This window comes from Pezoporus wallicus, unplaced genomic scaffold, assembly GCF_028554395.1.
Source record: "Pezoporus wallicus isolate ANWC-B61680 ecotype Strahan unplaced genomic scaffold, APGP_CSIRO_Pwel_v1 contig_5787, whole genome shotgun sequence".
Lineage (NCBI taxonomy): Eukaryota > Metazoa > Chordata > Aves > Psittaciformes > Psittacidae > Pezoporus > Pezoporus wallicus.
The window spans coordinates 1,843,099-1,855,731 of NW_026637253.1; the positions used below are offsets into that span (position 1 = coordinate 1,843,099).

At 38.6% G+C, this 12,633-nt stretch overlaps 2 protein-coding genes across 5 annotated transcripts in view; one reads left to right on the forward strand and one right to left on the reverse strand.

The window, feature by feature from the left end:
* CYFIP1 (cytoplasmic FMR1 interacting protein 1) overlaps nt 1-12,633 on the reverse strand; it is an 80,688-nt gene that overhangs the window by 16,958 nt on the left and 51,097 nt on the right. For all 3 annotated transcript variants that reach the window (XM_057404485.1, XM_057404484.1, XM_057404486.1), the window contains 2 exons: nt 2,048-2,191; nt 448-538 (listed from right to left, as the gene is read on the reverse strand). In XM_057404485.1, the coding sequence (XP_057260468.1) occupies nt 448-538; nt 2,048-2,191 (235 nt within the window). The remainder of the gene's footprint in view (nt 1-447; nt 539-2,047; nt 2,192-12,633) is intronic.
* Nucleotides 5,378-9,032, forward strand: LOC130596648 (fibronectin type III domain-containing protein 9-like). Of its 2 annotated transcripts, none has more exons than XM_057404492.1 (2): nt 5,378-5,973; nt 8,031-9,032. In XM_057404492.1, exon 2 carries the CDS (start codon nt 8,076-8,078, stop codon nt 8,745-8,747), a length of 672 nt encoding a protein of 223 aa, XP_057260475.1. In that variant the 5' UTR covers nt 5,378-5,973; nt 8,031-8,075; the 3' UTR covers nt 8,748-9,032. The 2 variants fall into 2 exon arrangements, with proteins under 2 accessions (XP_057260475.1, XP_057260474.1); XM_057404491.1 differs by having other exon boundaries at nt 5,385-5,973; nt 7,943-9,032.

Consider the following 12,633-nt stretch of genomic DNA (forward strand, 5'->3'; position numbering starts at 1 on the left):
TACATTTGATAAGGGCAAAAGAAGAGGGAACAGTGGCTTTTCCAGAGAAGCAGGGTTATCTAAATAAGACATCTAAACAGACAAGCGTGAGAGGCTAACTTGCAGAGGTAAAAGCCCAGCATGCTTATGAGAAAGACCAGAAGTAGAAATGATTGTGAACCCCACAGCTCAAGATCAATTATGTTGTGAGGCTATTGATACACAGATTGTCCTCCTCTTGCTCCAAGCGGAGAAGTCTTTTGAAGTACCTTCAAAAAGCATTCACTGATTCTTCTATGGAAAAGAACCCAAACCAAACAACAACAATAAAAAACCCCAACAAACCCAGACTGAGTTCTGGTTATCAGGAGAGAGAGAGAGGGAAAGACAGAGGTACACATGATCCAGAAGACAGTGATTAGTATCATCTTATTAAGGCTGCTATGGTAACACCAAACATGAACTAACCTGGAGAACCATACTCATGTCTTGGTAACCTACAGATCTTAGGCATCACTTCCATTAGGGTCTTGACATACTGAAGAATCGTCCCTTGTAACTAAGAGAAAACAGATGTGTGTAAACACGTCACTGTTACTGAACTAAGACACTTTGCAACAATTTGCATTCAAACTACACATGAATTGAGCAAGCTCTAAAAATCTTGCATTTAATTCTGTCAGTCATTAATTGTTTTGTCAAATGAATACAGTTGCACTTCCCTTCACATGGCATTAGCCACCTTTTGCTACAGGAAGAGCGACACAAGAGCTAAGGTTACGAAGGTAAAAAAAGAGGAAATCATGTTTTCTCTTGCAGATTGTGGCTATTATCTAAACAACTTTTAGAGTTTGGGTTAAAAAGTTGCATTTGAACCCTTTTGACAGCAATAAGAGAAAACCCCTTAGCATTAAGTGTGTCTGTAACAGCTCAAACTGACTATTCCAGACATACCAGTTAAGACACAGTCCCAGCCTACAATCAGGCTGCTGTCCTCCCATTAGACACCTATTTCACATCTGTCTCTCTACATCTGAGCATCTGAACAGGCATCATCAGGATACCTACCCCCAGGCCTTTTAACCTCCTTTATAAATGCCAAGCATTCACTGCTTCCTTTAATGAACTGAGAAAATTTACCACACACACCCCCCAACAAACCATTAAAAATATCCGTGTTTTCCTGTTTCTTTGAAGATTAAACCACATTAAACCACATCACCCCTTCAAGCAGGCTCCCTCTTTTCTAGAACATCAAAAACATTGTGGGAATTACTGTAAACAAACTGCCAAATGTGTCAAGTGTGTGAAGTAAGATTATGAATACCACAGCTATCCCCTGGTACAGCTGGATTATTTTGACAGCATGCTCCTTACAGACAACAGGGACAGGGAGGAAAAAACAATTTATCTGGCTTAAACTTTACTGCAATGCATTATGACTAGATACACAGATACTAATAATATAGTGAACCAGCAGGCTCTCAACCCTCTCGTTACAGAAAAGGCCCCTTCCAGTGGAAGATACCCAGGCTGTATGGATAACTTCTTCAACATCTGGTCTCAGCACTCTTCTAAATAGTTTTGATGCTATCCATTGCTAGGTTCAGCACAGAGATTAAACCTTCCATGTTATTACGGTGTTATCTGTCAACAATGTTATAATGAAAGCCCTGAAGTTAGGTAACATAGAAAGCACGCTCCAGCTGTTCTCAAAAAATATTGCAAAAGTGAATTTACAGTACAATCTTTTAAGTTGAAATCAACTAATTTGAAACACTCATGCTTTTCCAGAGTTTACCCAGGACTTAACAGCATCGATCTCCAAAAATTAAATCCACCTTCAATAAAGAATCCAAGGTTTTCAAAACACTGCTCCGGACACTGAGGCGCATCTTCTATTGCTCTCAAGAAATTGAGTAGTCTCAAACACAGCTTATATTGAACTTCAACAGAAGTAACATTTTAATTACTCTTACCAGAAGTCTTACTTTAACTTTGTTTTTCTTGAGACATTTCCTGTCAGAAACCGTTTTGAATAGCAGAAAATGAAAGACAATTAGCATACCAGGCTCTTGACAACTTTCAGCAACTCCTCCATCACCACAGCAATACCCTGATAACCAAGAAGCCTACAGATGACTTTAAAGTGAGGGGGACCAACAAAATTCCTGTAGTTGCTGTAGATGCTGGAATATGCCAGATTCAATGCCTGAAACAAGAGAACAGATATGATTAATGGCAATTTTGGCTCACTGCATCTCTATAATAATCTCATTTAACGAGCATTTTAAAAGCATATTAAAAATAAAATAATAACTTTGTATCTTTCTTTCTCCAGGAAGTAAAACACAAAACTTCCCTTTTGTAAGGCAGGAATGCTAACCAAAATCCCTGTATTAGCAAGAAAAATTTGTAAACACTTTTTTTTTCCACCAGGCATCTTCCACTTACCATTTATGAAGCCATGCACATTTCCTTTTTCGTGTTTTTCTGTTTACACAGGTATAAAAAGATGAGTAGTCAATGCCAATGTTGAGATCCCTGAATTTAAAGCACAGCTTCTATACCTGCTATTCCTGTATCATCCATTTAATGTACAAAACATCTTGAAAGAAGTTACTTCAATTTTCAGTTTATAATAGGTATTGTAAGTCTTTAAGGACTCAACTACAAAAAAAAAGGGCCTTCTGCAGTTATTGTTCTCTGCAGCTAATTAATAAGGATCTCTCTTTTTCAAATCCCTTAACTGTACAGAAGATCAAAGCAAATCTAAGTCTGTGATGTAATCTCGTGGAAATTCTTCCAGAGATGTATATATAGGACCAGGTGTTTTGCTATATTAATGACTGTTTCTTCAAAGTGGATCCAACCATACAGACTGATGCTGTGTGGAGATTTAGTAACTGTTTGCTGAAGACACAGATCAAACAGGAGTTAGCTAACTTAACATCCTCCATTTCTGTAAGTGGGCTGTTCTTCTAATATCCTGAAATTCAAACAGGAATCTTGTCAACCTTTCTCGCAGAAGGCCCTGTTATGTTTTCTTTTCTGCAGTTTACATTCTCTGTAATACATGCATGAAAGACAGCATAGTGTTCGACTTGCAACTCCACACACATCAGCAGTAACAGAAAAATTTCTTTCACCAGTATCCAGGAAGAACACTGACCCTCCCTTCAGTGCAGGTCCTGCCTCAATTATCTGTGCAATTCAATACCAGATACTGTAATACATGGCATTGCACAAAGAAACTACTAGGAATTCAAGTCGTGAAACCACCAAGCTCTTGGGGGATTTTAGTCTCATAAAAGGACTTACAAATAATTTTTAGAAGAGATCAGAATAGAAGATAAACATTTTTATTTATGTTGTAAATTCCTATTTAAGCACCAGTTTATATAAACACTAGTTTCCAACATGTTTTGAATGGTGGGTTCTAGACTGATATGTAGCAAATTCAAATTTGGCAACAGGCTAACACTTCTTGGCCATCTTTTGTGAATGGCTGACATGTACTTCACAAACCCTCATGTGTCAGAAATTGTTGCACTATGAAAGAAACAGATGAAAGCACAGACTCAGAAGAGACCACTTAGGTCACAAGAAGAGAGAACAATAGATCCAAACCCAACTTTCTGAATCAAGCAACTCCTGACCTCAGTGAGAAACTTTGCATGAGTTATTAAAACACTCACCCATAGAAAATTATGTAAATTTTATCAAGCTTCAACAAACACACAAAGTTATAACCAGCAATTTATTTCCACAATTTCAGAATGTTGCCAGTACCAAAATTTACTTCTGAGAGGTTTAGTTAATCCTTACATGTACCTGAACTTCTGCCTCTATCTGTGTGACAAACCAATAGAGGAAGACAGCCTAACCTACAGAAGGTGGGTTTTGGGTTTTTTTTTTCCTTATCTTGAGGGTCCTAGTGAACAAGAAGCTGACCACAAGCCAGCAGTATATCTCCAAGACAAAGGTGGCCAACAGCCAGTGGGGCTGCATGAGGCAGAGCACTGCCAATGGGAGATGATCCACCCCTAGACTCAGCATGGGTTAGATATACCTGGAGTGCTGGGTCCAGTGGTGGGCTCCCCAGTACAGGAGGGACACGGAGAGATGTATGGAAGAGTCCAGCTGTGGACCTTGAAAATAATTAAGGGATCGGAGCATCTTTCCTATGAGGAAAGGCTGAGGCAGCTGGGACTGTTCATCCTGGAGAAGAGAAGGCCCAGAAGGATCACATACACAGGTAACTAATGAGGGGACTAAAGATGATGGAGCCAACTCTGCTCAGTGATGCCCAGTGACAGGACAAGTGGGATAATGGGCACAAACATGAAATTCCACTTAAACAGCAGAAGAAAAACTTCACTATTGTGAGGGCAGTCGAACAGAAAGGCTGTCTTCAGAGACGTTTGAGACCTGACCAGACATGTCTGTGAGCAACCTGCTGCAGGTTCCCTCTGCCCTAGAGGGACCCCAAGCCTCAGCCATCTGCTAGTCCAGGAAGCTCTGTTCTAATGACCGCAGGCTTGTGTTGATTTTGCGAAGGAGGGCTGTTTCCAAATATTCAACCATCTTTTTTTGTGAAAGCAAACTAAAATAGGCACTTGGCTAGTTATTAGACTCCTAATACACGACACAGTCCTGCTATTAGATTGGAGCTGGCTAAACTCCAAACATACCCTACCGGGTGGGCAGCCTAAAGTTCTATCCCTCTAGTACAATGTGTGTGTTTCCATAGATCTCTCTGCATGCAGAAAAGGGATCTAGGGCACTGATGGGGTACAGAACTGGTAAACCCTTAAAAAAAAATACATGTAGATGAATATCCCAATACACTAAGCATTTTTATATATATATATGTATATTACTTATTATATATATTAATATATATGCTAATATATTAGTATATATATATATATACACTAATAGAATATATATTAGTATATATACACTAAGCAACTATACAATTGTCCCCAAAAGGTAAGACTTCATCTTTTACTTTTGATGTTTCCAATCATTTAGGTCTCCACAATAAATATGTATGAACTATCTGTTTCAGCTATAGTGCAAGGGGAATTTTACTTCAGTAGGCTAAAGCATTTTACTGCCATGAGGTTAAGGGGAGGGAACTCCTCTTCATGCAGCAGAAATTCATCATAGAAAAGCAATCCCTGAAAACATTATTTCAGTATTTAGAAACTCACTAATACATAACAATAAGCCAGCCAATCTAAAACTACATCTTTTGTTAATGTAACCCTCATGGGGTAGTACCTAAAATGGACCACCTGTTAAGACTGGATTAGCAGAGCTTTATAAACTGTGGCAAGGGATTTAGAAAACACCATCAGACGCCATCACCACTTTCCCCCCTGATGCACAAAAGCAGAAAAAGCTTAGGGAAGAAGCCACTAGCAAAGGGGTGGGGGTGGAGAGAGAGGGAAGGAAAGAGGGAGTTCATTATTTTGTAAGCTATGCTTGCTCCCTCCCCTACTTAAATTTAAGGAGGAAAAAAAAAAAAGGAGAGTTGCTAGCTGCTGATGTCATCAAAGTGCTAACATTAATCACTCACAGCATCACTGGTACACGCACGAGAGGGATATAACAGGGATGTTCAGGCAGTACACTGTCCAAAGGGAGGCAAGGAAGAGAGTGGAGAAAAGACATTTTTTCTCCTGTACATTCTTTGAAAAGCAAAGCAACAGCATCTTTAGACAAGATGTTCTCTTGCATGAATTTAAGTGGAAGAGACAAAGAATCCATGCCACCAGCAGCATCAGAGAAAAAAACTGAAAGCACCAAGCAATGAGAATTCAAGTCCAGAGAATCTGAGGGGAAGAATAAGCAAACTGGCAAGCAGAGATCAGGCAGGAAATAACTCATGTGAAAAGGGAGGCAGAAAACTTAGCGTTTATGTCATTTTCACAGCAGCGTCACCGTATGAAAATTCTGTTCTGAAATTTCTGTCAGGAAGTGGCGGTAAGTACTGACTTTATAATCTATAAACCATCAAATAGGTTTTCCAACCATTTACATGTCAGTAATTATGTGTCTTTAATAACTGTTGTTTCATGGCAATAGAAATGTATTGTTATTATTTAAATAAAATCCAGCCATCCTACTTGGAAAATGCCATGAGGATAAACTATTGTTTGTAGACTGTATTAGGAAGTGTTCTATAAAAAACAAATTACAATTTTAAGTAACTAGGATCTACTGGCTAAAGAGGAGACAACTGAGCAAATAAAAGCTCTGATCTTACTAATGTGTCCCATTTTAATGTCTGGAAAAACTGTTAGATGCAAAAATGTGTCTAATAAGTTTATTTGATAGCAAACTCAGTTCCTTTATATTGTTGCTGTATCAAAAAGGGTGCACTTACCACACAATTAGAACGGCAGCATTACCTAGATCAGTCATATCTAAGGTTTCACATTGTATTGAAAATAAACACATCTTTTTCTTCCCACTTCCCAGTAAACATAATCCAAACACCTCAAGCAACAATTTTCATACAGTCACAGAATTATTACAATTAATATAACTATCAATATCCCACTAAAATAATATATATATTTGCCAGCCTCCTATCTAGAATAAAATACAATAAAAGTATTAGAGAATATTTTCAGAATATATTAGGAGCAAATCTGACAAGGTGTCTTCACCAGGAGAATTTTCAATAGTCAGTTGTTATTTAATCAGGAGACTAAACATTTTAAACCTAATCATAAAAAATAATAATTTCATTTTTATGATGAAGTCATAAACAATGAAATACAGTGTTAATTACATGGGGATTTATCTTCATTGAAAAAGTAAGAAACTTTCATGGTGGAAAATACTCACATCAGTGTCACTAGAAACTGGCTATTAAACTAAGAGAAACAAACTAAATTGCTGAGGGAGGCTCTTCTTCAAAAGTTACCCACAACAACAATAAAAGCAAAAAAACCTTGCCAAACAAATGCAAACACGCACTGGCTGTTATGATATATTCCTTAATAGATGTGTTTGGAAAATTGCAGTAGGTGTTTTCTTTTTACTATTTACAGTGGTAACAAACTGAAAATCTCAAAACACTGGCAGTTTTTCTGATTTTAATTTTATCATGAGGAGTATAGTTCAGGGCAGACAGACTATGGAATTACATACAATCACTTGAACAGAAATGAGTCTCAGTCATTCTTTTAAAAATCCACTATTCATCCAAAAGATATGCTATAGTGAAAACTGTTTTTCATTAACTAAGCTTAGCTTTCTTCAAAGAGGATGACTAGCATCAAGACTAAATGTTGTAATACTGATGCTATCATATCACAGCCACTGCTCTGTCAGTGGGTACAGATGTGCTAACTCACAGGCAAAAAACCAGAGAGTATTGGTGAATAAGAAACTAATGCAAACAATACTGGAGACAAAATAATGTGATGATGTTTCCACATGTTGTTTTGTTTTCCAATTGATTGAGACTGGCAAAAATGAAGACTTATGGATGGTAGAGGAATTTATCACTCAATATCCATTCCTGCCACCCCTCTCTTGCCACTTAACATTAGAAAATTCACTGCTCACAAAAGCAAGCTTTGAGATTATGTATAACACCTAGTTAGTAAAATAAAATGCAAGATACTCAGACTAGAGAGAAAAACAACTGCTGCATTAATTTTTGAGTCATCTTAAAAAAAAAAAAAACAAACAACTGAAAAGAAGTGGTTCCCCAATTGCAAATTCTGCCAAACACACTGTGTCTCATGGAGACAAGATACAACCAGTCACCTGTACAGGCAGCAGCTCTGGTTGAATTTCTATAAGCATATGTTTATCCTTTCACTCAGGAAAGAAATGCACAGTTTTAAATACTCCAAACTTTATGAACTTCCAGTTGTCACTTTTACATAGCAGTACCAAGAGCAGTTTCCTTATAAACTCCTTTCCTCAATTACAGAGCACTACAATTACAATCCACACAGCATCCCCAGTGCTGCAGCTTCTACGTTACCTCCCTGTAAAACGAACATCTTCCCTTCCCAAAGCAAGATCGGCATCGGGAGAGAAGAAAACACCTGAGAAGCATCCTGATGGGAATAACCGTCCAAAACATCACAGGAAACACAGCAATGGTAATTTGGCCAAAAATGGCCAGCTGTGCCGACAGCTTTTACAGCATCATGTACCACCCTAACTGGAACAGCATGCTATCCAGTTACTCGAGAAAGAACTTTCAGAAGGAAGAGAGGGTGCCCACCAGCCGTTCCTCCTTTGTTGTTGAAAACCTAACTCCGCTAACAACGTACATTGTGTGCGTGACCTGCCAGTCTGCAAACCCCTCCAGTGACCAGTGCAGAGTTTTTAACACACTGGAACGAGACCCAGCATCTGCTAGCAACACCAAGAAAGAGCTGGCACTGGGCATCTGGCTCACCAGCAGCATTCTGCTCCTCATCATTGCTGCAGTCCTCCTGTATGGCTGCCTGCACCTTGTGTGCCGCAGGAGACGTGAGCACTTGCAAGGGCCGAATGGGACCTCCAAGCAAGACCACGGGAAAGTGTGGACCAAAAGCGCAGCATACGCCTTGGAGGAGCTCAGCAGGCAGAGCCAACTGATGCAGGACACTGAGGAAAAGCATCCAAGTGACATCCAGCTAGCCACAATCATAGAGAATCCTTCAGTGTGCAAGGAGCCTGCCATGCCGACTTCCAAAAGCCAGGAACAAGTGCCAATGACTGGACAGTGCTCTGCTATAAATTAGAAACCTTTTGTCAGGGAGGAGATTTTTGCTGCCTTGACATCCCAACTGCTTCAAACTCATCATGTGCATTGTCAGCGTTCATAATGGGCAGCTCCAACTGCTCACTGCAGTACTCCTGGCTGTACCTCTGGTGTCACATCTATTTCCAACAGCCTATACACAGCCAGGTACTCAGAGACAGAGGTTCAGATGCCCAAGAAGTGAGAACTTCAGCCACACTCTTATTTAAAAATGAAGCATGTAGCAAGTAATTGATTTACATTTCAAGGGTTTGGGTTTTTTTTGGCTGCTTTCGTTAGTCTAAAACTGCAAATAAATATGAGAATTAATCAAAAGTGACCAAGAGACTTTTTTGGTTTTTACTAGCATAAACAAAACTGAGTAGAAGTTTTCAGATGGCAACCCAGAGTGCTACATTATGGGTAACTGGAATGTACGATCGAAGTGCAGTGGTTTTCCAGAGTGAATTCTACTCCCACAATCCTGACTGCTTCTCAAACTACACACTACAAACTACCACACTCAGACAACGCACTTTGCTGACCATGGTGTTCTCCATAGCTCCCATGTGAATGAGGTCAGTCTCAGGACGTAAGCCAAACTCACCTGGATTTCTGTCTGAAAATTCCCTTTGGCCTAAAAACATGTGCAAGATAACAACTCTGTAAGGACACTTCCAATGAAACTAAGGTAATATTCTGGGTTATTGTATTTTGCACTCTTCTGCACCCACCACGAGCTACCTTCTGCTTCACGGGCAAGTAACTCCCTGTAGAGAAAATGGAGTTCAGAGAACCGAAGTCCTGGCCCTTCCTTCCCTCTTTCCCTTTCAGTTTTAATGATAAAAATCATTCACCAGCTACAAATTTCTGTCCAACCACTCAGTACGTTGTGTAATGAAGGTAGCAAGGAAGTAAAAACTTGCCAAAACACATTTTAATATTATAACAAGAAAATCTGATGTTCATTTCACTCTCCCTTGAGCTTCACAGCAAAGTACCAAGAAAGGCCCTTTGAACAGAAATCTGTTCACCCTCACAACATGACAAGTCTTACCTGGCTTACACGTATAAGTCACCCTGTTTTAAATCTCTTAAGTGCATTTGTGTTGCATAAAACCGTAATAAATCTTAAGTATTGCTGTATAGTATGGTATGTCTACAAAACAAAGGTACACTGTGACTGCAGCCATTATAAACTGCTATTGACATGAACATACACATAAAGTCAGCTCTTGCTGACACAGCCTGGTTGTACCAGTGAAGGCCGCAGAACTGCTGGCTGGGCAGCTGCCATCCTGTCCCACTGCACCCTGGAAGCCAAGGGGTTGTATGCTTTTGGCAGGAGAGCACCAGCCAAATATTTCATACCAAGCAGTGGGTCTTTTCAGCTACTGTATTTTGACAGTATTTCCCACAACTTGCGAAAGACATCAACTCTCATATTGCTAGGAAGACATGAGCTGGCATAAGTTTGATGTATTTTCATACCTATCCTAGTAGGAAAGAAGCAGAGACACAGAAACCCGTGCTGAATGGGGGCGAGTATTACTTTTAGAAAACACTTCAAAAGGCATCTTCATTGTGTTAAGTTAGCAACAACATGTTCTCCACAGCCTATACCCTGTTTCCTCCAGCTGACACGCTTTTCTTTGTCTTACACCTCAGTCTTAAATAAACTGTGCAGATGACAACAGTTTACTGCTGTTCCAAATGAAGGTGTTTTATGAAACAAACACTGAAGAACACTTCTGAGCATAAAGCCAACACTACAGGTTTACTGCCAAAGAGGGGCGGCAGACAGAAAAAAATGCTTTAAAACGATCTTGTAATTAAATTAACGGTTAACACTTCTCTCATCAAAGAGAGAAAAGATGATTTTAGTGTTATAGGGATGGAGCCAAGAGACACATTCTCATCTCTGCCAACATCTTGGGTCCTTGAAATCCTGTTCACTTCTCTACATTTCTCTTTGTTTAGACAGGTTTTAAGGCAGTCTAATACATATATTTACATGCATTTATATGTTATAATACTTGTATATACCATACTGAGAACAAGGAGCAGTTCAGTCTTAAAGCAACTCTGAGGCAATTCACCTAACAAATTTTGATATTTATACACAAAAACCTATATACAAAAAGACACATATATATATCTATATATCTATATATCTATATATATATCTATCTCACATTGAGAAGGCAAGGAGCTACCCTGGAAGTGCCCCAGGAATGGGATTTACTTCATCTAAATATAAGCCATTTCACCCGTGGAGTTTGCTGCGCATTTCTTAGATAAACATTTATATTATCTCACTATGGACCGTCTCACACCCACTGCAAATGGGCAATGCATAAGCAGTGTCATCTGACTTCTGCACTGGTTTTGATGAATTCATGTCATCACACACTCAAAGCTACATGATTCTTTGTCTCTTGCTCAGAAAGTTTTATTACAAATTCATTCAGGTTCATTCTGGCAACTCTGCGTTTCTGTAGTTCACTGTCCAGTTTTAACAGTGATCTAGTAAGGGGCAAGCATTCTATGTGATTACTAAACCCATAATAAGATGCAACATAGTGCAAACTGATGTTAATTTGTGCACCAGCAGTAGATAAAAATCATTATATTCACACTGAGAAGTATTTTCCAAAGGGGTCTTTGTTCACTAAAAAAATGAGTTAGCATCCACAAAATGCAGAAGATAAACAAACATGAAAATCCTTGGAAAAAGTTGTATAAGCCAGAAAGGAAGCTCTTAAATTCTGGTCTACACAGCCTCTATAAAACCAGGTACTTTATTAACATGCAAAGTTAGTTTCAAGTCCCTAGATGAGGCTCTTAGATTATTATTTTATGCATCCAGCCAATGTTACCAAATTTCAATCTGCTAACATTCATTTCATTAATCCTACACACACTTCACCTGAGTAAAGGTATTTTAATGATCATGCCCTATAAGCTTTTAAAATACTCCAACCCACTTGAAAGGCTGATGAGCTTTTGCAGGTCAGCTCCTTCCTGACAGCTCTGCTCCCAAGTCAGCCAGGAGAAGTGAGTTGTATCTGTGGGTTTCTGTTTTGCTAATTGGATGAAGATACTACTCAGAAAACTCTAGATGCAACAGAGAATGTGGACATAACTGTATATGCCAAGCATATACCACATATAGACCAGTTGCTTTGATCCTTTTAGAAATATCTGTGAATACGTGAACACTTTGAAATAAAAACTAAAAATTTCTTTAATTTCTCTCAAGCAAGCACATTGCTTCTTCAAAGCTTCTGCACGAAAGGTAGTCATTACAGTCCAATATGTGCATGTTTGAGTGTACATACGCACAAGTAACTACAGTACTTTTTTCTTAACCTAAATAAACATCATGTATTGTTAAAAAAACCCAACCAAACAACCCAAAACAACCACTCCCACCCCACCAACCCCAAACAAAAAAAAAAAAAAAAAAAAAACACACAAAAAAAACCCCAACAATACCAACCAACAAAGTCCAATGAGAAAAATAAAAAGTTATACTCCTTGGATATGTGATCAATATAAAGGACTAACCTCGATAACTTGAGTAGTTCAAGAAAACTCAAAAATACAGTAAAATTAAAAATACATATAACCGTTAAAGGACCCAAACAAGGATGTGACAAGACTGGCTATATAGTATATAGAATAATATCATACAGTTATATCACACACTAGAATGTGTAGCCTCTATCACATAAGAATTACTGTTGCTCGCTATATACAACAGAAATATCCTCCTAAAATTCCATTCAGATATCCTCAATTCCAGAACACTTTAGATTCAAAAATAAAAATATACTCTTGTAAAAATTTAAAGCTACAGAGAGACAGGAATATTTGATAGTATG

Coding starts and splice junctions, on each gene's coding strand:
- LOC130596648 (XM_057404492.1), top strand. CDS start 8,076: ATGGGAATAACCGTCCAAAACATCACAGGAAACACAGCAATGGTAATT.